The 26,036-nt window shown below is 43.3% G+C and overlaps 3 protein-coding genes and 1 pseudogene across 3 annotated transcripts; 1 reads left to right on the top strand and 3 right to left on the bottom strand.

Annotated features, from left to right (window-relative positions):
* Window positions 1–264: 264 nt before the first annotated feature.
* znhit2 (zinc finger, HIT-type containing 2) lies at window positions 265–2,704 on the top strand. The gene is made up of 2 exons (XM_029769744.1): window positions 265–446; window positions 537–2,704. The coding sequence occupies exon 2, from the start codon at window positions 621–623 to the stop codon at window positions 2,511–2,513; it is 1,893 nt and encodes a 630-aa protein (XP_029625604.1). The 5' UTR covers window positions 265–446; window positions 537–620; the 3' UTR covers window positions 2,514–2,704.
* LOC115204293 (delta(14)-sterol reductase-like) lies at window positions 2,651–7,926 on the bottom strand (annotated as a pseudogene).
* Window positions 7,927–8,577: 651 nt separating this feature from the next.
* vps51 (VPS51 subunit of GARP complex) lies at window positions 8,578–16,550 on the bottom strand. The gene is made up of 11 exons (XM_029769745.1): window positions 16,353–16,550; window positions 13,975–14,104; window positions 13,701–13,847; window positions 12,725–12,944; window positions 10,911–11,832; window positions 10,557–10,772; window positions 10,322–10,405; window positions 10,078–10,212; window positions 9,789–9,910; window positions 9,536–9,623; window positions 8,578–9,432 (listed from the first exon to the last, which is right to left on the bottom strand). Exons 1-11 carry the CDS (start codon window positions 16,548–16,550, stop codon window positions 9,172–9,174), a joined length of 2,523 nt encoding a protein of 840 aa, XP_029625605.1. The 3' UTR covers window positions 8,578–9,171.
* A 204-nt stretch (window positions 16,551–16,754) lies between these two features.
* frmd8 (FERM domain containing 8) lies at window positions 16,755–24,537 on the bottom strand. The gene is made up of 11 exons (XM_029769746.1): window positions 24,315–24,537; window positions 23,892–23,979; window positions 23,583–23,750; window positions 22,990–23,091; window positions 22,642–22,700; window positions 20,978–21,144; window positions 20,650–20,865; window positions 20,411–20,534; window positions 20,063–20,212; window positions 19,714–19,942; window positions 16,755–18,400 (listed from the first exon to the last, which is right to left on the bottom strand). Exons 2-11 carry the CDS (start codon window positions 23,977–23,979, stop codon window positions 18,288–18,290), a joined length of 1,416 nt encoding a protein of 471 aa, XP_029625606.1. The 5' UTR covers window positions 24,315–24,537; the 3' UTR covers window positions 16,755–18,287.
* Window positions 24,538–26,036: the final 1,499 nt, after the last annotated feature.

The following is a 26,036-nucleotide window of genomic DNA, read 5'->3' on the forward strand; positions in this document are numbered from 1 at the left end:
CAAAGTCATACACCCCGCCTATTTTTTACAATTTATCTTCTTAAAATGTGATTTGAAACCTAACCCTTGCGTTAACCACATTGCTAAACTTATGTCTAACCATAACATTAAATTAAGACCAAAAATATGTTTTTTGTTTTCATACCTTTTTACGACATTTTGACTTTCTGGCTGTGGTAACTAAGGGAAACTATCTTCCGTGTCTGACAGTTATTTGTTATTGCGTGCGTTTTACGACGGGTAGACGTCATCCAATAGCGACAAGCTCAGAAACCATTTACGGCAGAAGTTTTACCAACGTTTAGTCCGAAATAGTTAGTCTCACATGTTCTGCTCTTTGATAGTTTTAGGCTGATTAAACGCCGAACAAATTGTAATTACTGTACTACATATTGAAGTATTGGGATTTACATGTGCCTGACGACGTACCGAGAAGTCTTCTAAAGGTACGGCCATAGCAGTGAAACAAGTTATAATATATCTTACATTCAATTCTGTGAGTGGACTCGAGTTGTAAAATCTGTCTTTCCTTTCAGGCAAATTGGACGTTCATCGTTTCACTCAACATAATTACATCAGCATGCAATGAGAAGTAGAAACTAATTTGCCCACCCAAAATCATGAATCCAATACTTAGACAGAGAATCCCTCCATCTGTGCGGAAGTTGTTGACTGACATTGGACCAAGGGATGAGCACCACTGCAGTGAATGGACTGACACAGAGCCTGAGACTGTCACTAGAGATGGAATTGAGCTTCCTGCCAGAGGAACCACCAATAACAGTGAATTTCTGACACCAGCTACTGGGAAAGAGGATGGAGATGCAGACCATACAGATGCCACAACACAAAGCAAAGTGTGTGGGCTGTGCTTATGCAAACCCTCTTACTACACCTGTCCACGATGCAATGTACCTTACTGTGGCCTGGAATGCTACCGGAGTACAAATCATTCTGTGTGCTCAGAGGAATTTTATAAAGAGTCTGTGTTACAGGAGCTGAAAGATATGGGAGAAACAGAGTGTGAGGGGAGGAAGAAGATGCAGGATATTCTGCTAAGGCTGAGACATATGGCAGATGGGGCAGAGGGAGGGATGGAGGGTGTTTTAAAGACCGTTGAGGAGGAGATGGGAGGTATTGAGGAGACAAAGGAAAGCGCACAGGTTTTAGAGCTTCTCTCCAAGTTAGCAGAGATTCAATCATCTGGGGAAGGGAATGTGGAGGAGATTGAGGAGATTTTAACCAAACTCAAAGAGTTAGGAGACAAGGATGAAGAAGCAGGGCAAGTGGTTTCTGCAAATTTTGGAGACGTCGATGAGGGGGTTGAAGACGCCGAGGAGCTAGACTTGGCTGACAGGCTCTCGGGGCTGGATATCGATGCTCTCTCTGAGGAGGCGTTGTGGGACCTGTTGAGCAGCCAGGAGAAGGAGAAGTTTAGGAGTCTGGTGAAGGGTGGCGCTGTAGGAGCTCTGGTCCCCCTGTGGAGACCCTGGTGGGAGCAGCACGAGGAGGGGGAAAAGGCTCTGATGGAGGTACTGAAGGAGGAGATGGGCGAGCAAGAAGGAGATGATGCAGCAGGACAGGGAGGGAGCAGGACAAGAGAAACAGTGAAGACAAATAAAGAAGGACAGGGGGGGAGTCTGCGGAAGGAAAAAGGCGCAGGTTTATTCAGTTGTGAAAAAAGAGAGGAAGAAAGTCAAATTGTGATCAATGCGGATAATGAAGTCAAGGATTCTGGGAAAAGACTTGAGAGTGTGGGTAAATCAGGGAAGGAGCAGGGACAGAGAAAGGGTAAGGGAAAATACAGAAAAGAGGCGAGCAAGGCTAAGGGACCAAAATCAACCCCTGGTGTGCCTCCAATCAATGTCAAAATCCCACCTCTGAGCTCCTTGTCATCCCACCCATCCCCTCTTGTTCGCCATGGCTTGGTCGATGCACTGTTTGGCTACACATTCGCCCTACGCCTGTTCAATGGTGACATTGAGTCAGACCTAACTCAAGAGTTTTGTCAAATGGTTCTCACTGTGTCTGAGGCCCTGAGCTCAGGCAGGGTGTTCAGCTCCCTTCAGGAGACCCTTGAGGGAGGGGAGGCAGCCATTTTGGCCGGGGGCTACTTTGACCGAGAGGACCCCAGTTCCCCAGCCAGGGCTGTGGAGGCTGTGGCTCATATTCTGACTGGGAGAAGTAAGCAGGATGTCATTGGATACTCCTTGGCAGCTTTGAGCCAACTCAGTATGGTGCTATCCCAAGCCAGGGCAGCTCTGTCCAAAGAGGGAGATGAAGGGGACATGAGAAAGAAGTATTTCCTCGCAGGGAAGAAATGTGAGTTCTTTCAAGCTTGGGTGTCTGACAATGCCCAGGAGGTGAGAAGACTGGCTGCTGGGTTATGGAGAGAGCACAGGAAGAGGGAGGATGAGAGGAGTGCTTTGCAGAAGGAGAAGAGAAGAGTTGAAGAAAGCTGGAAGAAGGGAAGAGGAAAAGCGAAAGGTGTGTTGATTCAAGAAATAGATTGATAACATTTTGGTATTTTATGACAGTTAAGTAAATATGAGTCTCTTTATTATCTTGTTTTCAGGGCAAGCCTGGTATTTGTTTGTATACCATTTTGTCAAAATGTATTTTGACTGCAATTACCATTGAGACATATTTAATGTTTTGTTTTTTAATTACAATTCAGTTATGCAATAAAGGTCATGTAAACTAATAAGGCTTACATTTCAGGTATCAATATTAAAGAAATAGGCCTATACTGTCATTCTAAAAGAAATTGTCCAACATTACCTTAATTTCATCACGCATAAATTGTCATGATAATTTGAATATACTTCAGATTAGTGCTATTTATACATCAGTTACTGAAATGTGACTAATCTATTCATTTGAAATTGAGTTTAGGGCTGGTTGCCCGGACAGAGATTAAGCCTACTTCTCGACTAAAAAGCACTTTCAATGGAGATTCTCTATTGAGTGTGTTTTTTAGTCCAGGACTAGACTTAATCTGTCTGGGAAACCGGCCCATAGTGTCCAATCTTGAGGAAGTATGGCTAGATCAGTACAAAAGGTGATGGTCAAGATGAATTGTGTTAGAGACTCACTGGACAGACATCACTACTGTGAACAACTTAAAGATGCTGGGCTGGTGTGTCAGCTTGTCTGGTCTGTTCATCCAGTTAGGAGTGTCATTTTCTCCACAGTGTTCACGTTTAAAGTACATATTCTTTATGACAGAAAAAAGACAGCATTTCACTAGTATTTGTTTTGTCCAGTCTGTTGAGGTTCAGAACGTTCACTTAATACAACAAAGCTGGCTATCCTATTGCATGTCCCTGGGCCCCGGTTCTGCCCTGACCGGTCCAGCTCAGCTCAGTAGACATAGGGGAATATCCTGTAGGGCACACATCTGCAGTAGGCGTCCCAGGCCAGGCCATACTTGGCCCTGCAGTGCCTCTCATCACGGGCCTCTCGGTGTATCAGCAGGACAGTGAAGTACACAACATAGAAGTAAGGTAGAAAATGGTTGAATCCTGGGGAAAGACATATAGTACATGGGAATCAGAATACTGTCGGTAGCAGGAGAGATAGTGTATCACTGACATTCTATTCTGGAACAGCCACTGGTTACGGACACATGTGCAGGGTGGCTGCAGAGAGGATCTTATGTATTTTCTAGGTACTTACCACACGGCAGGGACCATGCCAGGGCCATGAGAAGGTCTCCTAAGTAGTTAGGATGGCGGACGAGGCCCCACCAGCCTGACACCAAAAGGCGCTTCCCCGTTGCTGTGGCAATAGTCTCCAGGTCTACAGTAAGGCACGGGGGAAGATAGTCTTTTTTCAGTTTTGGCAGTCATTTGAGAGAGCTCAGATTACAAATTATTCACACTCCATCTGCTCTTTCTAATGGGCCCAGATTCTACTCTGGTGCTTCCTACCATCCACTGTATTCATATCTGCACTTCGATCCATTATGGAAAATACAATTTGAAACGGACAGTAATAAAGTTGTCGCCAGAGAGAAGACCAAATTCTATCTATCCTCTCAAAACTGTTAAACTGATTTAAGAAAAATGTATTAACAAAAAATGTGTGGATGTTGTCATGCCAGGAGATACCAGAACTTAATCAACAATTTGAATACCGACTTGCAACACTGGGATGCATAGGGTCCCGTCTGAATTGGTTCTTCTGGGAGTTGGATTTTCTGAAGATATAATACACAACACCTAATGCCAGGGAAAAAGGAAGAGAAAACCGGAAACAGAAAGAGAAAAATTACATCCATGAATAAGGGTACATTCACACTGCCCCACCCCACACCTTGAAACTTGATTTACCATTCAATGTGACTATAGCTGTGGCTCCTAGAGGACTGTGGGTGCACCACCAGGAAGGCAGCCTGCATGCCGTATGTGAAAGGAACCCAGGCCAGGTCCCCAAAGGCTAACATAAACCCAAAGCCATCATGCACTATGTCCATGGTGGTCAGTACAGCCTCCTGCAATATCACATATTCTACTTTCAAATGAAACATTATACAGCACTGCATAAATGTAATAAATTAATTCAGGGCTCAATGATACATTCGTAGTGTACCACCACAAATTCAATTGGCATCATCATCGGAGATCACTCTGCTACCACTTATACCACTGTTATTTTCTGTGGACTGTTCCTGTGGACTGTTCCTGTGGACCGTCCTCCTCTCACCTCATGCCACAGAGCATCCGCCACATAGAGCAGCTGGAAGCTGTTGACCAGTATCATGGCCAGGGAGGCAGAGTCCCGTAGCTCCACCTCTTTCATCAGCATCCCAAGGTTAATCACCACCTAATTGGAAGAGAGTATGTTGGATCAGATTTAAAAAAATATATCAACACAATTACATTTAACTTGATAAAATCTAGTCATCCTTTTCCCCTCACCCAGCCAATCAGACCTGGTCTCAGCTCACAAAAGTATTTCAGATCAAAGCTTCCAATCCGTGGGTTCAGCTCTCGTCCCATAAAGAAGTCATACAGAGGGTTTCCTGTGTGAGATATAGCAGGCTTGAGCCTATACAGAAAAACCTCTGATACATGTTCATGTATAATTTTGTTAACTATATATTTTCCATTTATTATTTCCCTCATCCTCCACCCTTACCTGTGTTTCCCCCCTGGGCGAGGGCATGGTGAGGGGCCCAGAAGGAGCATATGTAGAGGTAGAGGGAGAGGAGGAATGACACCCCAATAGCACACACTGCCAGGGGCAACAACAGCTCAAAGAGATACCCCAGAGGCATCCCTAGCCATAGTGGCAATGTCAACAGCACAGCTGTGATGCACAGGGCATGAAAACCTGAGGAAGATAGAACGATAGAAACAGAGCTAGAAAGGGTGGGGATCAGAGAGAGAAAGAGATACAAAAACAAGAATTAGTTGGGAGAGGGAATCATAAAAAAAGAGGTAGAGTTTGGACTGAGTAGCTTACAAAAATATAAATTAGTCTTTGGACCAATGGCATGCATAGCTCAAGGTCAAGGACACCTGGCAGTAGATAAAAGGAAAACATAACCAGTTAACTCCTTCCACCCAGATCAATCAAACCTGCCAGAAATTGAAACTATACACACACAGGGGTAACTGACGATTGACATTGGAACCCACTGCTTAAAAAGCATTACTATAGAGAGCAATAGTAATGGAGTCTTTTTGTGGGCACTAACTCCGCCATGGTTCGTTGGGCAATTTAGGAATTAAGTTTTTGAAGGGTTTTTCTATAAACGCCAAAAATAAGGTCTGTGGTAAACACAGGTTTAGGAGATCTTATACATATGAGATAATCTTCATCAGCTAACGTCACTTTTTGTGAATAGCGGAGGTGCATAAAGATGGCGGCCCCCATGGACGTGTTTAACTATACTTGTGGGGACCAGAAGTCCCCACAAGAATAGTGAACAAAAAAACATTTAACCAACTGGGGACATTTTGTTAGTCCCCACAAGGTCAAATGCTATTTTGAGGGGGTTTAGCGTTAAGGTTAGCATTAGTGTTAGAATTAGGGTTAAGGTTAGGAGCTAGGGTTAGTTTTAGGGTCAGGAGCTAGGGTTAGGTTTAAGGTTTTCAGGTTAATATTAGGGGTAAGGTTAGGGATAGGGTAAGGGTTAGGGTTATGGTAAGGTTTAGGGAAAATTGTATTTTGAATGAGATTGAATTGTGTCCCCACAAGGTCAGTTAAACAAGACTTTGTGCACTTACCACAAATTCCTTCTTTTACTCAGTTCGCCGTATTGTACTTTGCTATCCGTTACTCTTTTCTTGTACGGTGATTAGCAGGGTATACATCCCAATTCTAGCTCCAAGACAGCAGCAATTTGAAAAAAAAAGTAGATTGTGATGATTTGTTGGCACATTGAACCATAGTTTAAAAAAAAATCCGTAGTTTAAAAAAAAATCCGTAGTTTAAAAAAAAATCTGGATAGTGTTAACACAATGATGTCATAACTTAATTCCGCCATCTTTATGCATGTTTGCCATTTTGAAGCATGGTGTTTGCAACGCCAGGGTTGTGGGTTCGATTCCCACGGGGGGCCAGTACGGAAAAAAAAAAATGTATGAAATGAATTGAAATGTATGCATTCACTACTGTAAGTCGCTCTGGATAAGAGCGTCTGCTAAATGACTAAAATGTAAATGTAATAAAAAAAAACAAAGTCTTCAATATTCATAAAGGTCACGTTTACTGACTGATATTATATCATAGACCAAAATGTCTGAGATCTCATAAGCCTGTGTTAACCTCAGACCTTATTTTAAGTGTTTATCCAAAAACCCAATTCTTTCTTCATACATTTTCCCCATAGGAATGGCTGAACGAATCAGAGTAACTAATTTAGGACTACAAGCTGGCGAGCTCTATTGCACCCGCCAACCCTACAATACCGTTTATGGGGTACTTGAGTCTCGATCCATCTTTCAGCACCATACCCTCAGACAGCTGCAGGCAAGACAGAGACAAGTATATCAGCCAAATCTCACATGACAACACAGTCAATCGACAAGAACTCAAAGGTATTCCTAATTAATAGCTGGTCTCACCTTCCCCATAGGCAGCAGGTAAAGGAAGATCTGGAGGGTCATCCAGCCCAGTATGAGAACAGGGGCCAAAGGGTCCCATAGCTGGGCTGTGGTGGGCAGGACAGGGGGCCACTGGAGCACGCTGGCCGCAGGGGAGCGACATACACACAGCAGGTAAAGCACCGTCAGGGGCAGGAAGACAGGGATGCAGGCGGCACCTTCAGGGGAGAAGAAGTGAGGTGAGTTGAGAAGACTGACAGAGTGAGCTCGAGATGGGATTGCGCAATATCCCTTTTTAAAATGAACATACAAAATTTGTATTATTTTTAATAAAACACACACTATTGGACTCACCCAAAGTCCCTCCAAATTCCCTTTCTGCTTGTGAGGATTTTTGTTTGTTTAGCTTCATGATCTGTTGCCTGTGAGCATTTTAAAAGGAGGACACTGGTAGAGAGCATGCTAAAGAGCAGTCTGTATAGGCAGCTCCATTTCGGAGCCTCTTAATGTATTTGGACTAGTATAGACTGGTATTGTTGATGTTGAGAAATAAAAACAACTCAGAGCCAAAATAGTTTCTCTAGCGTAATAAGGATACGATTCGATTGAATTACCAAAGTCATAGACAGGTTATACAACATATATAGGTTATATCACCGCAGAAAAACAATTACATGCGCTTTAATAGATACCAGGAACAGTAAACAGTTTTGCGTTGGACGTAAACCAACAACATTAAAGGGTTTTTCATCGTAGCATAATTTCTAGCATCACTCACCTGTATTCCTCATGTATGCATCCTCCAAACAATAAGCACAGTGCGACCATAAGAACGAGTTCACCGAACCGCCCCTTTGAACATGTCCCATTTCTAAACCAATGAGATTAAGCCATGGCCATCAGAAGAGCGTGGAGAGGGGAGTGTTAAACCAATCAAATTTACGCTAGCGCGGTGACCACCTTTATCAAATGGATGAGAAAAGTGATGGTCAAATTTCTACTGTACACTTTTTTACTCGACTGCGCGCTTATTGGTTGCTAGAGACGGGACTCATGCTTATGAAATTTGAGGAAGTACTGATGTTACACATTTCCAATTATTTCAAATGATTCCAGTCATTGATTCAAACTACGATCAATCAATCATGATTGAAAAATAAATTGAAACACAAATATTTTTTATTTATTTTACTATGTAAGTCAGTTAATAACACATTCTTATTTTCAATGACGAGTCTAGGAACAGTGGGTTAACAGCCTTGTTTAGGGACAGAACGAAAGCTCGGGGATTCGATCTTGCAACCTTTCGGGTTAATAGTCCAACGCTCTAACCACTAGGTTACTTGCCGCCCCACTTGGAATACAGACACTTTATATAGAATACTTTACAGAGATGAATAATTGTAACACAATCATTATAATTTTGTACGCAGAATTAAGTGTGCAAAACGGAGAACAAGAGAAATAAAATAATTGAGATCACATGACCTTGAAGGTAGGCGAGGCAACTCAGTACCTCATCTGTTTATGAATTTAACTTTTTTTATTACACCATATTACCACATTACAATTTTAGTAATTAGCAAACAAATGATTATAGATGCACCCCACCCAAACATCAAAATTTAGACAGGCAGCCCAATTCTGATATTTTTTTACACTAATTGGTCTTTTGACCAATCACATCAGATATTTTCACATCCTCTCTCCAGGGGGTTGGTACAAAGTGGATGTTTCCCGTTTTTCAGGGATACAATATTTTTAACCAAAGCTTCCATTTCCCCTGAAAAAACAGATGTGGGAACTCCGCTCAGGCGCCACATTAGGTTATTTCACATCAGATCGTTTTCAGAGCTGATCCGATTGGTAAAAATACCAATTAAAGATCAGAATTGGTCTGGCTGTCTACATGCAGCAATAGTAAGTAACCTTAATCCTCCTACTGATCCCACATTTACATCATGGGAATCCAGTGTATCCAGCAAAATATCTATTTTTTAAGTCTTCCAGTTCAGTTGACTTCAATGTTTTTTTTTTTGGTTTTAAACTCCGTTACACACCATTCAATTTCACCATCGCATTTCACCAGTTCCTCAACCAATGTGACCTCTAGCCTTTAACCTCTCTCACAGATGACCTCGATGACGCTCTGCTCCATGGGAGCGGGGTCCAGGCAGCGGTGGGCAGTGCTGCCCACTATCTCATCGAGCAGGAAGTGGACCAGGTTCTCATCGGAGACGAAGCGCCAGAGGTACATCTGCAGGTAGTGGCAGTCCACCTGGATCTGTTGCAGGCCATAACGACCAAAGGTACGCAGGCGGACACACTCCAGGAATGTCTTCAGACTGATCTTTATGATCCCCGTCAACACAGAGACCTGAGAGCAGAGAGATCAAGACAGACAGAGTTGAGGCAATAAAAAGGCTAACGGAGGGGGGGCAGGGAACCAGAGCTCTGCGTCCAAACCACTCACTACCCACCTTGTTAAACTCCACAGGACTGAATATTTCAACCCGCTCAGAGAAGAGCTTGTGTATGTTACTCAGGAGATTGGTATCCATAGGAGCACTGAAGAGAGACAAAACCGTTCTTAAATCTTTATCCATTGGGGAAGATAGCAATCATCCTAACATTTGACTGACCCTGCCTCTGCCAAACCTCCACACATTGTGATGCAGTGTATATTATGTTATTATAAACATATTGTGTGTTAGGCAACTGTAGTTCTGGTACCTAGGTGTGTAGCTAGGGGCATAGCGGGTTTGCTGCCTCGAACTGCTATAGACGGAGAACGTCCTTTTGCTGGAGTCACTGCTGTGGGCTTTCCTCACCCCCTCCTCATAGAGAAGACCCACCTGTAGGGAAACACAGGGAGAGAGAGACAGATCAGGGAGGTAGTAAAGCTGTTAAGATTCCTCGCACTGATGTTGCTTTTGTCCACTCACAATTATACAGTAATTACAGATTTCCCACATTGTAAAGCATGTTTACCAAAGGGTTTTAAATAGATAACGGGCGTTACCTGCACATCAATAGAGGTGGTATCCTCCACCACTCTCTTCATCACAGCACGGACATTCCGTGGTTCGATGGTGTTGACCCAGTCTCGTGTCTCCACACTCTTTCTCAGCATCTGGGATATGATCAGGCCCTGAACCTGTCCACAGCAACAGAGAAGGGGTCAGCAGAGAAATAGAAGGACGAGGCGGGAAGTGGCCATTTGCAGCAATAGTCATTTGTTGGTAAGAAGGTGGGAAAATGTGTACCTTGACATAATGGTTCAGTAGCTTCTGTGCTGCCTCTCTGGCCTCTCCACATAAAGCTGTGACTGCAGTTACAGGAGAGTGATGCTGTGAACACAAGAGAAACGAGAGGATATAACAGCATGTGTAGTAGCATGTGATACACATTTCTCATGACTAAAGAGGATTTGCAAATTTTTTTCTTACATTCCCATCAATTGCCTTCAAGAAGCCTTCAGAGGTTCACTGGCACATTTACCTGCACGAGGAACTGTTCGTCTGTGAGGGTGAGGATGTAGGTGATGGTGGAGGTTTCATAGTCCAGGCAGAGGCGTGACAGCAGCAGTAGGAGGGCAGGGGGTGTAGAGCCGCCCCGGTCTCCTGCACTCTCACAGAACTGACGCGAGGACTGGCACACAAACTTAATGAAGTTAACCACCAGGCTCTCACGCACACCGTGGCTACAAAACTCCCCCTGAAGAAAGAGAGAGGAGAAAAAGATCAAACCGGGATGTCAATGTTAACATACAGTTAGTTACATAAATGGCATTAAAAAAAAATACATGGGGCCAACTAACTAACCACCAATAGCATGAATATTCATCTAGCTCACCTTGAAGTAAGGCTTGTTGGAGAAGGTGATGTCCTTTGCAGTAAAGAGGTGCACAGATGCCAGGACTGACTTGATCTGATTGAGAATGGTGGCAGACAGAGTGGAGAGGAGCTCTGGCAAGCTGGCCGGAGCATCTTTCCCAGTGGCTGGCCCCCCTAGATGAGACCCACCTCCGGCTGAGCTTCCACCCAGCCGAGGGGCTGCTAGGGCCTGCCTCACGTCTGTCAGGCTGTTCAGGTAGAAGCTCTGCAGAGCTGCCAGGTACTGCTTGATCCTCTCCCTGGCTGCTCGCACTACGATCTCAGTCCCCTGGCTGGGCACAGCAGACCCAGGCAGCAGTTTGGCCACGGCCTGGAGCCTGCGGTGGAAACGGTCCAGAGCACGGACCAGAAGAGAGTTGTCTCCAACACTTTTCTCCTCCTGTATCCTCCTCTCAACCAGGGAGAAGTAGTGGGTGGCCAGGGCATCCACAAAAGCATGCAGCTTGCCAATAGCCATCTGGGGGATGTTTTTGGAGGCCAGCTCACCCTCTTGTGGACGGTTGACAAACAACTCTTGGTACGAGGCAATGACCAAGCAAAGGCTGCTGACGAATTCATTGCAACCTCTGTCTATGAATTCCAAAATATCAGTCCTTGAGCTGGGAGAGAGGAAGGGATTGTTTAGAGAGGTGGGGCCAGTGGGAGATCCAGCAGTGGGTTCAACTGACAATCTGCGGGCTGGGCCAGTGTAGGGATCTGTCACTGCTGTGGGTCCAGAGGACAATGGTGGTCTCAGCTCCGCCTCCAGTCCTAGGAGGTCTGCTTCCAATCGTGACTGGGCGTGACTCAGGAACTTGTCACAGAGTTCCTCTGCCGGCTCATCCAGCTGCAGCAGAAGCTCCACACACTCTGAAAGGTCCTTCGCACTCGAACCTCCATCTCTGCAAACACATGCAACATCAAACAAAAATGAGGCATTCATGCAGTTATAGTGTAGTATTAACCACGTTTCCATTCACAATTTTTATGCGAGTGAAGTCATAACGTACAAAACAAAATCATGACAACTGTGATGGAAACAGGAAGTTTTGATTACATTTTAAAAATGGCGACATGGTGGGATCTTTTTGTTAATTAAAATTAATTATGTGAGAAATGGCGGTGGAAACGCCTTTATGCACAAATATTAATATAATAACCATCATATGGAAGTAAACTTGGAGTCGTGCGATGATAGGGTGTGTGGTCCTCCCACTACGACTCGGGAAATCATGTAGTTTATTAGGCTACAGATTAAATATGTTTTTATGAAATTCATAGGGTGCTGAAAGTGCACGGTGACGAGCTTGATGCTCCTTTCCAATAAATATCGACGGTCTTATTGACATGATGATCGACTGCCGTTTGAAAAATAAAAATATTCTCGCTCGTATCCATAATAATCTCATCAACCACACTGTGTCTGTGAGCTGTTGACTAGAGCACATGTGCCAAGACCAGAGAAGGCACATTTGCTATTTAACAAAACCGTTTTTTTTACAAAACTATCGGTAGAGTTGAAAATACGATGGAAACACATTTAACTTTATATTTTTATTTGGTACATGAAAACGTACATTTTGTGTGCACTACGTCATCAAGCACTGATTTTTAATCCACAACATGTCAATTTGGTAGAAACACACCACTGGTGGGAAGATGCGCATATTTCCTCTATGTGAATAGAAACCTAGCTACTGCTATATAATATGAACCAGAAATTTAAATTAAAACACCATTGTTTTGCAACCATACCAAAGTTAATACCAACTGAACGTTTCCTGAGACTCCTACCTGAATTTCTGCCTAAGCTCCTGTGCCAACTTGTCCATGATGGCATGACAGTCATCCTGGATGCCCCTGAAGGAGGGCATGTGGCTGTACTGCAGCAGCACGCAGCGGGCACGGCGATGGGAGCTCACTGCCTGGGCATAGGCCTGCAGCTCCAGACACTTATTCAGCCTGGCAGGCAGCTCAAACAGGAACTGCAACTTCCTCAGGAGAGTGTGGACTCCTGGGTGAGGGGGGCTGCATTTAGACAGGCTGCCCAATTCAGATATTTTTCCCGCTAATTGGTCTTTTCACCAATCACATTTTTTTCAGAGCTGATCTGATGGTCAAATGACCAATTAGTGAAAAAAATATCAGAATTGGTCTGCCTGTCTTAACACCGTAGTAGCCAATAATGTGTATAAACCCTGGATGACTGACGGGGCGCTGTATTGAAGACACTGCCCAGCCATCTTGATACTCGTCCTCCATTGTAAAGCTATAAAAATGCATTTATTAATGTCTACATTCGTTATTGACACGTTTACTCTATTACAGACAGCTAAATGCATACTTTAATGATATTATGTGAGCTAAAAATAAAAATGTAAAATGTATATATAAACATTTTCCTAAAAGTATTTTTTATTTTTTGTACTATTGTTACCATCCCCACTTCAATAAAAATGTCTTAAATACATGTACTTTTGTCCTTAAAACATTTCATTGAAATACTGTAGAATTCCATTAATTCCTATGGAGGACTGCTCCTACTGGGGAGTGCCAATATGGCTGACCGGTGGCTTCAAAGCCTCAATGGCCAATACATAGCATCAGCAATCTAGGGTTTATATACATAATTAGTAGTAGCGTATTATGAAGTGGTTCACAGTCCACACAAATAGTCTTACAATAATAGATATATGACCAAGAAATACGATTTGTTTATCTAGTTTTCATTTCAGGCGGTGCAGGCGTCACCTCGGGTTTCATTACCAACCTGACAGTTTGGTTATCTGTGCATGCTGGTCCTGAAGAGTCCCACTGATGCGTGCACTGAAATCTGTGATAGAAGCCATGTTGGTAGAGAGACAGTCCATTTCATCCTCCATCTTCTTAAAATCATTCTTCATTTTTCTGATTGTGTCTAGTAGGAGAAGATGAGGACATTCATTAATTCATCACATGGTACAGTATGTGCTCAGAACAGAGTGAGACCAACATGATCCAATTCAACAACATCGCATTGCATACAATATCACCTATTGTCTTACCTGTGGCAGAGATGAATTTGTTGTAGTTCTCATACACCAATGTCTGCATGTCACTGTCCAAAGAGCGGATCTGCTTGACCATGTAGCTCTCCTGGTCCATCAGCTCTCCAAGGGAACATTCTCTCCTGAGCTGCAGACACCAATAGGACTCAAAGGTCAGTTTTTAAGACAACAGACAGCTACTGTACTCCCTGGATGACACCAATCATTTCTATATACACTAGATGACAGGTGTTTTGTAGCCTCTATCTTGGCACTCCCTCACCATTGTAAAACATATTTTGGAAGCTATATAAATGTATTTATTAATATCTACATTTGCTTTTGCCACATTTATTCTATTACAGACACCTTAATGTATACTTTTAAATGATACTATACAAATTAAATATACATATACACTACCATTAAAAAGTTTGGGGTCACTTAGAAACGTCCTTGTTTTTGAAAGAAAAGATATTTTTTTGTCCATAAAAATAACATAAAATTGATCAGATATACAGTGTAGACATTGCTACTGTTGTAAATGACTATTGTAGCTGGAAACGGCAGATTTTTAATGGAATATCTACATAGGCGTGCAGAGGCCCATTATCAGCAACCATCACTCCTGTGTTCCAATGGCACGTTGTGTTAGCTCATCCAAGTTTATCATTTTAAAAGGCTAATTGATCATTAGAAAACCCTTTTGCAATTATGTTAGCACAGCTGAAAACTGTTGTTCTGACTAAAGAAGCAATAAAACTGTCCTTCTTTAGACTAGTTGAGTATCTGGAGCATCAGCATTTGTGGGTTCGATTACAGGCTCAAAATGGCCAGAAACAAAGACCTTTCTTCTGAAACTCGTCAGTCTATTCTTGTTATGAGAAATGAAGGCTATTCCATGCGAGAAATTGTCAAGAAACTGAAGATCTCGTACAATGCTGTGTACTACTCCCTTCACAGAACAGCGCAAACTGTGTCTAACCTGAATAGAAAGCGGAGTGGGAGGCCCCGGTGCACAATTAGGCAAGAGGACAAGTACATTAGAGTGTCTAGTTTGAGAAACAGATGCCTCACAAGTCCTCAACTAGCAGCTTCATTAAATAGTACCCGCTAAACACCAGTCTCAACATCAACATTGATGAGGCAACTCCGGGATGCTGGCCTTCTGGCAGAGCTCCTCTGTCCAGTGTCTGTGTTCTTTTGCCCATCTTAATCTTTTCTTTTTATTGGTCAATCTGAGATATGGCTTTTTCTTTGCAACTCTGCCTAGAAGGCCAGCATCCCGGAGTCGCCTCTTCACTGTTGACGTTGAGACTGGTGTTTTACGGGTACTATTTAACGAAGCTGCCAGTTGAGGACTTGTGAGGCGTCTGTTTCTCAAACTAGACACTCTAATGTACTTGTCCTCTTGCTCAATTGTGCACCGGGGCCTCCCACTCCTCTTTCTATTCTGGTTAGAGCCAGTTCGCTGTTCTGTGAAGGGAGTAGTACACAGCGTTGTAAGAGATATTCCGTTTCTCGGCAATTTCTCACATGGAATAGCCTTAATTTCTCAGTACACGAATAGACTGACGAGTTTCAGAAGAAAGGGCTTTGTTTCTGAACCCACAAATGCTGATGCTCCAGATACTCAACTAGTCTAAAGAAGGACAGTTTTGCTTCTTTAATCAGCATAACAGTTTTCAGCTGTGCTAACTTAATTGCAAAATGGTTTTCTAATGATCAATTAGCCTTTTAAAATGATAACCTTGGATTAGTTAACACAACATGTCATTGGAACACAGGAGTGATGGTTGCTGATAATGGGCCTCTGTACGCCTATGTAGATATTCCATTAAAAATCAGCCATTTCCAGCTACAATAGTAATTTACAACATTACCAATGTCTACACTGTATTGCTGATCAATTTTATGTTATTTCAATGGACAAAAATGTGATTTTCTTTCAAAACAACGACATTTCTAAGTGACCCCAAAAATTTGAACGGTAGTGTATATACAAAGTATACTTTTTGGAAAGTTCAAATCTTTCTGTGCCAACTACACCAAAAAAATACTTAAATACATGTAATTTTTATAATATATTTAATTAAAATACTGTAGAATTATATTCTTTCCTATGGAGGACTGCGTCTTCTGGGGAGTGCCAATATGGCCGACCGGTGCCTTCGAAGCTTGTCATTGGGCAATACATAGTGTCAGCAATCTAGGGTCTTGTTTATATACTCCACTTGGTGACGCCAATGACAGACAAGCAGTTGGGTCCCTCGTACGGTAAAATAATAGCAATCCTTTGCCACTGTAAAAGCACGTTTTGCCTTTCACTTATTGCCTTATCGTCAGTGAATAGCGAACTATATATGTTGCATCCAGACACAGAAACTGGATTTTACCTTATTGAGATAAACCTCAGGATCGAAATGCGGCCCGTTTATATCGCAAGGATCCATCGACTCAGCTTGATCCACGGTCTTTCCTTCCTCGTTCAGCCCATAGTAGAGCTTCAACATACCGTGCACTCTGCGCTTCCGCGCTGGGTCGGAGTCAGGTGGGGTGGTGCCCGGAGCCGTAGCATTAATATCCCCGTCCATTTCGACCAAATATCTGCGAAACAAACCAAATAATAGCTAGCTAAATACAACTGACAGACATCTAAACAGACAACCAGCTATGTGCCCCGACACTACCAAACCTGCAAGTGAATTACCGTACTGTCATGACGAGATGCTCGTAAAACACGAGCCAGTAGGTGGCAGCAAGGACTCAAGGAACACAAAATCAAGACATTACGGCTCTGAAATGGACAAACGTTTTTATTGTAAAAATGAACAAAAAAATGTTTCAAATAAAAACAATATAAAAATCTCAGTTTCACCGTTTTGTCAAAACAGTATAAAGCTGAATAAAAAGGTTTTATGGGTTTGACTAAACCTACAGCCCCTTGTTTAGTTTGGTAATGCACATGATATAAATTACAAAGAAAACAGTGAAGTTAAAGGGTTTGATATATTTGACTGTCTCAATGTGTACACACGAGGTCATGTAAATTTATAGCAAAACGAGCAGATAAAAAGGAATATAGTAACATTCTGGTGATCATGTTTAACAGACAAGCAAGCCAACACAAATACCAGGTTAGTCTCTCAATGCCAAATTAATACTGAAACAAAAGGCACTTGGTCTTTTTAGAGAGACTGCATTGTAAATGAATAAGGTTTCTAATGACCCAATGCCTAATTTGTGTGAGAAAGAAAGGTGTATGAGAGTCAAAAGGTATTACTCCAATAATATCAATAATTACCAAATGTAAAAACACTACAGTATTCCAGATATATCAACAGTGCCGTCTAAGATAGAGTCATGTGCACATAAAAGCAAGAGAGTACACTACAATTGTTTTAAAAGAATAGAGAGAGCTTGACTTAGACCATTTTGTTGTTCTGATTCTTTTGTAGGTTTGCATAATTGACAATATCAGTTATAACAGTGGAAACCACATTCTTCAGTTTGTATAAACACTCAATTGCATCAGAGATATACAGTAGAATCGCTCCTCTCATACTGAGGAGATGCCAGCAGGAAACATCCTCTTCTTGAATGGACAGCTCCTAAATCAAACTGACCTTGCATGTTGTACAATATAACAATAACAAAAAGTGAAATCTAAAGCCACTTGGAAAAGGGTGCAGTCTGGAATATAGTTGACATTGTGATTTCTGGGAGGAGGACACAGATTCAGTCTCTCATGGACTGTATGTTTAGCACAGAGCAGCATAGATTACTGCAGGAGACATGTTTGTTTTGGTACAAAGACTGAGGTTTGAGCAATATATAGTTGCAGAGCCTTCAATATCACCCTCCTTTTAGACAATACAATGCCCAGTGCTGTTTGGTTTCCCAAGAGTGTTGCATATGTCTCAATGGGTGATACTGTACATAGTAGATCAATTCCATCTGAGGGAAAACAGTAAAAAAGGTCCCTTATCACAAGGGTAAAGATACAAGTGGTGCAACTGAATGTTACCATTACTCCACAATTTCATATTAAACTACCAATAGGTAGCCGGTTCAACTTAACCTGTGAAGCAACGACACTCAACATCACTTTGCAGCACCTAAAGAATGCCAATATTCTCATCTAACTTCATATACACACACAATTATGCATAAATATTTATTCACACTTAAATCCCACTCTTGGTCCATTGTGTTGTCGCAAACAACAAGATAAACGTCAACTCCTTGCATATCTTTTTCCTCTCTCAATCTTAACGTGCATGTTCAGTTTTGGTCTCCAGTTAGCATAGAGCAGTGCCTATACTGGAGAATCACCGTTGCTCCAAACTCTCTTGCACTTGTACTGCGGAATATGTTGGTGGCTGTGCCTGCCTGGTGAAGAAGGAAGCAGCCCTCTTTGGCTTCAGACGTTTGATTTCTTTACCTGCCAGGTCAACAAATACATTTAACAGTTAGTTTTACAACCTTACCTGAGATCAAACAAGTGAAACTTACACTACCTGGCCAAAAGAATGTGGACACCTGCTAATCAAATATCTAATTCCAAAATCATTGGCATTAATATGGAGTTGGTCCCCCCTTTTGCTGCGATAACAGCCTCAACTCTTCTTGGAAGGCTTTCCACTAGATGTTGGAACATTGCTGCGGGAACTTGCTACAAGGGCATTAGTGAGGTCGGGCACTGTTGGGCGATTAGGCCTCATTTGCAGTCGGCGTTCCAATTCATCCCAAAGGTGTTTGATGGGGTTGAGGTGAGGGCTCTGTGCAGTCAAGTCCTTCTACATCGATCTTGACAAACCATTTCTGTATTGACCTCCCTTTGTGCACGTGGGCGTTTAAGAAGAAAAAATATATATATTATGCTGAAACAGGAAAGGGACTTCCCCAAACTGTTACCACAAAATTGGAAGCACAGAATCGTCATAGTTCCAGTGAAGGGAAATCTTAACGCTAACGGGCCTAGCCTGAAACATGAAAAACAGCCCCAGACCATTATTACGCCTCCAAACTTTACAGTTAGCGTTCTCCTGGCAACCGCCAAACCCAGATTTGTCCGTCGGACTGCCAGATGGTGAAGCGCAATTCATCACTCCAGATAACGCGTTTCTAATGCGCCAGAGTCCAATGGCGGCGAGCTTTATACCACTCCAGCCGACGCTTGGCATTGTGCATGGTGATCTTAGGCTTGTGTGCGGCTGCTCGGCCATGGAAACCCATTTCATGAAGCTCCCGACAAACAGTTAGTGTTGACGTCGCTTCCAGAGGCAGTTTGGAACTCTGTAGTGAGTGTTGCAACTGATGACAGACGGTTTTTAACGTGCTACACGCTTCAGGACTCGGCGGTCCCGTTCTGTGAATTTGTGTGGCCTACCACTTTGTGAAGGAGCCGTTGTTGCTCTTAGACGTTTCCGCTTTACAATAACAGCACTTACACAGTTGACAGCGGCAGCTCTAGCAGGGCAGAAATTTGATGAATTGACTTGTTGGAAAGGTCGTATCCTATGCTGGTGCCACATTGAAAGTCACTGAGCTCTTCAGTACAGGCCATTCTACGGCCCATGTTTGTCTATGGAGATTGCATGGCTGTGTGCTCGATTTTATACATCGGTCAGCAACGGTGTGGCTGAAATGGCCGAATCCACTAATTTGAAGGGGTGTCCACATACTAGTTGTGTATATGGATGGTTAATACGGACTAAATGAATGGCATGCATGATTCTCCCTCCCCAGACTAACCGTTGTCCACATAGCTGATGGTGTTCAGTGTATGGACCCGACTGCACACCACACTGCTCTGCCTACGCAGTTTCCCACGGCGACCATTCCCTTCTCCGCCACTGCCCCCCGCCTGTCCAGCAGGCTGATGGGATGGACCGACATCGCCGTCTGTTTCCGTTGTCATCCCTCCTTCGGCTGCAGAACGTAGCTCCACACAGAACTCGATAAGGCCGCTCATAAGCTCTGCCTAGAGGTACAAGGAGGGAACAAAGACTAGTAGGTATTCTGGTCACTTCAAGGGAATCTATGACCGTCTACTAAGGAAAAGCACAATGGAAATAGAGAAGTTAGGTTTAGGTTTTATTACTTGTTTTGAGTAGATCTTCAGTAACTTGTTGACAGGTGTGCCAGCCTCCTCCCCATCGAATTCAATCCACAGGATGTGTGAGTCACCCTCCCCTTCAGGGTAGCTGTGGTCCCAAGACAGCTCACTGAAGCGCAGACCCAGGAGCACGTGCTGTCATGGAGTAGGGATGCATCAGAGGCAGGCAGAAAGGGAGAGGGTTGGGTCATTCAGTGAAAAGTATTTTTGCATTGATAAAGGATCCCTCTGGTTCATGCCAATACTTAAAATCACACACAAAATAGGTAATATTCTGCTTGTTATGGATAGGAGTTATCATTCATTTTAACTTCACATTATTCCAGGTCTCACCTTCTCTTTGACGTCCATTACATACACCCCCTCCAGACTGATCCCCACATTGACAGCTTTCCGTCCTGCTCTATGAAGAATCCCCTGGGCTGGCTTGTCGATCTCCCCCGAGAAGAAAGCACACCTGCCCAGAAAAAAATCAAACTCACATCAGCGAGACGTGATGCAAGTGGCACATGAAGATAGAAACCGAATGTGTTCCATGCAGTTGAGGCCATTTTGTCCAGCTTGTTCCTTACCCGTAGTAAGGCAGAGAGTGGCATGTGGTGAGGTACTGGCGTAGACGCTGAGTTGGCGCCAGGGGGGTGCTGCCTGAGGTGCTGATCTTGCGATATTCCTCCAACAGGTTGTGCTCTAGCTCTGCCTGACGGCCCCCTTTCCCCCTCAGGGTAGAGAACAGCCCCCCACCTCCCCCTGAAACATGTGCAGGCAGGAAGGATATCAGCTTCTTCTCCCTGAGGGAGTTGGGAGAAGAGGGGCAATAATCAGGGTATGCAGCCAGGTATTGAAAGTTATACAACACAACTTCAGCAAGAGGCAGATGTTCAAATCCCTGGCATAGTTTACCTTAAAGCAGCAGTGGCTTTCTGGTCATCCAGACCGATTCCCAGCTCCAGAGCAAAAGACAGTGCGCCCAAACCCATCCAGGTCTCAGGGTCACAGGGGAAGCGGCCCGCGAGGATGTTAACCCGTGCCTCATCATAAAGGAGTCTCAACACCCCCTCGTCTTCAATCTAGAGGGAAAGACCACGCAATGACAGGTGGAATATAGGAGGATTTAAACAGAAAGAAGGGAATTTGGGTAATTTCCATGTAAAAGGACCCATGAGCACCAACATGTGAAGTTCATAAGAGCATCTCAAATTGGGTGTCAAATGAAAGCTAAGTTACATTTGAGAAATTAAGGTATATACATACTTTTAAACCATTTTTCACCCTAAAATTAAGAATAAGCAATGGCTTTGATTTCTGGTCAAACAAATAGAAAAACATCTACCAGAAAGGCTTAAAAAAGGTATTAGAAATAAATGTAAAACACAATGTTGAAGACCCATGCCAACGAATAAACACATATTTAGTTAGAGAAATTGTTCTGCCTTCTGTAAATTTAAGAAACATTGCATTGTGCCTTAAAATTCCATTACCAAAACCCCACATATCTTTAAGATATTTTCTAATTTCTCTCCATCATGAGGAGGAAGGATAATGAAAGTTCACAGAAGTAACAAATAAAGGCAGACCTATCAATTAGTTAGTGTTTTTACTGATATCAATTTTGTTGATTAATTATTAAGTGATTAAAACTCAATTCCGTTAACGATTTGGTAACGGAATTTCGACAATTGAATTGGCTATAATGGGAAATCATTAGTAATCAAACCACAGTTGTGTTCACAAGCTTAGACAGTAAATATGAGTATAGTTTAGTACAGTAAAGAAAAGTAGCATAGTAATGTACAGTAGAGTAAAGTTCAGTACACTATAACGTACTCTATTGTAATTTACCTTGATGTCCAAACTTTCGGGTCAGATTTGGTCCAGTCCAACTAAATTTGGTCTTGTTAAGGGACAGATCTCATTAAAATAATAGCCAGTGTGTAGAATAATACCCAAATATGCAAAGGAGGATATTGCATATTTATACATTTGTCTACCCATTTAGAGACATCACCATGAAGAAAAGGAAATTCATAACCATAATTATGCATTTATGTTTAGTACAGATCAGGGACTCATGATGAAATTCCATTACCGGTTGTAAATCCCCTTCACTTCGACTACAGTAGTTCAATAACCAAAATAGACTTTTTCAAAGTTAATGTTTCATGTCATAGCCGACACCCCATATTTAACAGTTTTTGGAAAACGTGGAAACAAAATAACGGAGGGAGATTTTACCGTAATTCTGTTACCAAACTCAGCATCTGCACAGTTCATCCAAAATTGTTTTGGTAAAATGTCCAGTGTAGATTGTTAAAAGTAGTTTTGCATGATTGTTTAGCATACATTTTAAGTGAAGAATCTTAGTCTCAGCGGAATTACCGTGGAGTTCATCATTCTTGTAACAAACAAACTTTTGTCTGAGGGTTGGTGCTAGAGTACTCGGGGTATGTGTCTACGACCAGGAAAGTATAATCTATCCATTTGACAATACAACCTTCCTGATATTATTAAGGAAAATGTTTTCCAACAGCTTCATGTAAAGTTTGAGAAAATGGAACAAGCAGTACCTGCAGCTCTTTAGACTTGGGATAAAACACATTCCTTCTGTACTGCAGGCTCGGCTCATCTGGAGAAAAAAATAAAAAAATACAGCATGTAGAAGGTATAACAGAACATTTTATATGATGGCAGATGTACAGTTTAGGATTAGTGACATTGGGTCAGAGTTAACAGGAGGTCAGGTTGACAAAGCAAATTGAATTCAGCAGTGGGGATGAAAAAACTAAACAATTTGGGGGGAAAATAACATGGGAGACAAAATATGAATCTGCACAAAATACAGAAACAAATACAACAACAAAAAAGATTTTAAAAAACACGGTCATCCCTACACACAGAGACACAGGCTGTCTCACCTTGAGCTATGTCCTCCTCCGAGGCCTCAGTGAAGCGATACAGAAGGTCCTGCCATTGGCGGCACAGTTTGTAAGGCTGATGCTTCGGCTTTAACTGCAGTTCTGAGAGAGGAGGAAAAGGCAGGATGTAGACAACCAAATGTCATTATTTATGAAAGGATGAATAAACATTCTCATGGTATAACAAAGATCAAATGATTGGCATGACAAAGCATGCTAATCTTTCACACTATATCCACAAGCTATAGACTTGGCCTAGACTAATTTTGCTGTAGTGATCTCTTCCATATTTTACAAACAATGCCAGTCTTCCAACAAGACAGTAGTTCAAGAGAGAAGCCTACAAATGGGCAATGTTCCACTTATGGCCCAGGGACTCTCTACAATCTCCACACATACATGATACAGGGAACCAGACCAGCCACAACACTATTCCTTTGTAATACAAATCAGCCCTCCCCCTGATCAAATCAACAAAAATGTCAAATGACCCAATTTCTTATATTAAAATAACAGCACAGCATGTGCAGCACAGCTGTTTGAGGGCTAGGGGAGGAGGAAGAGGGGGGCGTTACAGAAAGAGCTGTCATTACCAAGCAGAGGAGAGCAGAGCCAGAAGGAAAAGACATCCATTGCCGAATCAGGAATGTGGAGAGCCTCCCGGACACTGTGGCCTAGCTCCTGGACACTCACACAGCCAACCCCCTCCACACACAGGTGTACGGCACTGTCACCCACCAGGTACACAAGCACATCTTGAGCTGTAGGAGAAAACACACAGGGAGGGAAGTTGACATAACACTAACGCAAAACACAATCTTAGATCTTCCAAATAAGAAACACAGAGGGACAAAACAATATTCTATTGTAAACACCAGACTGAAAGAAAGAAGGGAACTGACCGCGGGTGACTGAGGAGGCCACACTTCCCCTCTGTGATTTACCCTCCGATGGTTCTGGAGGAAACCTCCCACACTCATCTCCTTCCATCTATGTGGGACACAAAAATTAAATTGAGTTTTATTTTTATTTTGAAGGTTATCCAGCAAATTCACTGACACACTTAACGTTAGACATTTCAGAAGCTACGTTGGTTGCTAGCTGCTAATTATATTCCATATCAAGGCTTTGATTTACTCGTCGTTGTTTAGTCGAAAGAAAATAGTTACAGCTAACGTTAGCCACCAGCTTTTGACAGGCGGGACTGCGATTTCACATCTAGCACCCTGCGCGAACAGTAGGTATTTGGTACACGAGCTATGTTAGCTAGCTATTTACTAGTAGCAAGAAGTTAGCGGTACGCTAAACCAGTAGGATTCAATTACCTTCTTTTACTGACGAGGTGGTGTTGACAGTGTATAACAACTCAGTAGTTTGTCAAAACAACAACTTCAACAGTTTACCAGCAAACTGACAACTCTGGGGAATTGCGCCCACCGCGGTCCAGACTCCAATCCGGAAGTGTCGAGACAGTAAAAACAAATATTTTATACGTAAACCAAGATAAACCACAGCCTGTCGTCTCCAATTGTAACAAACTAGTCATAGTAGGCAGAACAAGCAAGGAGGTGGGCAGAGCCAAACACGAGCTAGCGAGCTCCTATTGGCGTGTTCTACTAGCGTATATCTGCACATGTCCATTAGGGACGCGGGAAGAGTCTGTCTTTTCCCAACGCAGTTACGCCAAAACCACGCCCCGTTATTCAAAGAGACGTTCTACTACGCTCCCATTGGCTAGTTAGCGTTGTCTCACCGTTGTCTCACTCACAGGCAATCAGCGCTGAGACGGTGGCTACTTAACGTTACCAGCTCGGGATTTGAAGTTGTTACATTATCGTTAGTAGTCTATTTTCCGGTAAAAGCATATGCGTATTATTCATAATTTCTCAAAAATGTATTATCTAATCAGAGCATCGAGCCAGCGGGGTGGTGGCACTGGAATCCTCATCTCTCCCAAGTGGACATTCTCTCTTTCTCCCCTGACCCATCTGTCTATCTCCTCATTTGAATTCCATGCTGTCACAGTTACCAGCCCTTTCAAGCTTAACATCCTTATCATTTATCGCCCTCCAGGTTCCCTTGGAGAGTTCATCAATGAGCTTGATGCCTTGATAAGTTCCTTCCCTGAGGATGGCTCACCTCTCACAGTTCTGGGTGACTTTAACCTCCCCACGTCTACCTTTGACTCATTCCTCTCTGCCTCCTTCTTTCCACTCCTCTCCTCCTTTGACCTCACCCTCTCACCTTCCCCCCTACTCACAAGGCAGGCAATACGCTTGACCTCATCTTTACTAGATGCTGTTCTTCCACTAATCTCATTGCAACTCCCCTCCAAGTCTCCGACCACTACCTTGTATCCTTTTCCCTCTCGCTCTCATCCAACACTTCTCACTCTGCCCCTACTCGGATGGTATTGCGCCGTCCCAACCTTCGCTCTCTCTCTCCCGCTACTCTCTCCTCTTCCATCCTATCATCTCTTCCCTCTGCTCAAACCTTCTCCAACCTATCTCCTGATTCTGCCTCCTCAACCCTCCTCTCCTCCCTTTCTGCATCCTTCGATTTTCTCTGTCCCCTATCCTCCAGGCCGGCTCGGTCCTCCACTCCTGCGCCATGGCTCGACGACTCACTGCGAGCTCACAGAACAGGGCTCCGGGCAGCCGAGCGGAAATGGAGGAAAACTCGCCTCCCTGCGGACCTGGCATCCTTTCACGCCCTCCTCTCTACATTTACCTCTTCTGTCTTTGCTGCTAAAGCCACTTTCTACCACTCTAAATTCCAAGCATCTGCCTCTAACCCTAGGAACCTCTTTGCTACCTTCTCCTCCCTCCTGAATCCTCCTCCCCCTCCCCCCCTCCTCTCTCTCTGCGGATGACTTCGTCAACCATTTTGAAAAGAAGGCTGATGACATCCGATCCTCATTTGCTAAGCCAAACGACACCGCTGGTCCTGCTCACACTGCCCTACCCTGTGCTTTGACCTCTTTCTCCCCTCTCTCTCCAGATGAAATCTCGCGTCTCGTGACGGCCGGCCGCCCAACAACCTGCCCA

This window comes from Salmo trutta, chromosome 12, assembly GCF_901001165.1.
Source record: "Salmo trutta chromosome 12, fSalTru1.1, whole genome shotgun sequence".
NCBI classification, from domain to species: Eukaryota; Metazoa; Chordata; class Actinopteri; order Salmoniformes; family Salmonidae; genus Salmo; species Salmo trutta.

What these genes read in the sequence shown, in the direction of transcription:
- vps51 (XM_029769745.1), bottom strand. Translation starts at nt 16,550, where the DNA reads ATGGACGGGGATATTAATGCTACGGCTCCGGGCACCACCCCACCTGAC. An exon ending in CTGAGGTTTATCTCAATAAG is followed by an intron (nt 14,105 to 16,352) that starts GTAAAATCCAGT and finishes TGGTGTCTGCAG; the next exon opens with CTCAGGAGAGAATGTTCCCT. An exon ending in GAGCTTAGGCAGAAATTCAG is followed by an intron (nt 11,833 to 12,724) that starts GTAGGAGTCTCA and finishes ATGTGTTTGCAG; the next exon opens with AGATGGAGGTTCGAGTGCGA.
- frmd8 (XM_029769746.1), bottom strand. Translation starts at nt 23,979, where the DNA reads ATGGAAGGAGATGAGTGTGGGAGGTTTCCTCCAGAACCATCGGAGGGT. An exon ending in GGCCTCCTCAGTCACCCGCG is followed by an intron (nt 23,751 to 23,891) that starts GTCAGTTCCCTT and finishes TTTCTCCTACAG; the next exon opens with CTCAAGATGTGCTTGTGTAC. An exon ending in GCTCTGCTCTCCTCTGCTTG is followed by an intron (nt 23,092 to 23,582) that starts GTAATGACAGCT and finishes CTCCTCTCTCAG; the next exon opens with AACTGCAGTTAAAGCCGAAG.
- znhit2 (XM_029769744.1), top strand. Translation starts at nt 621, where the DNA reads ATGAATCCAATACTTAGACAGAGAATCCCTCCATCTGTGCGGAAGTTG.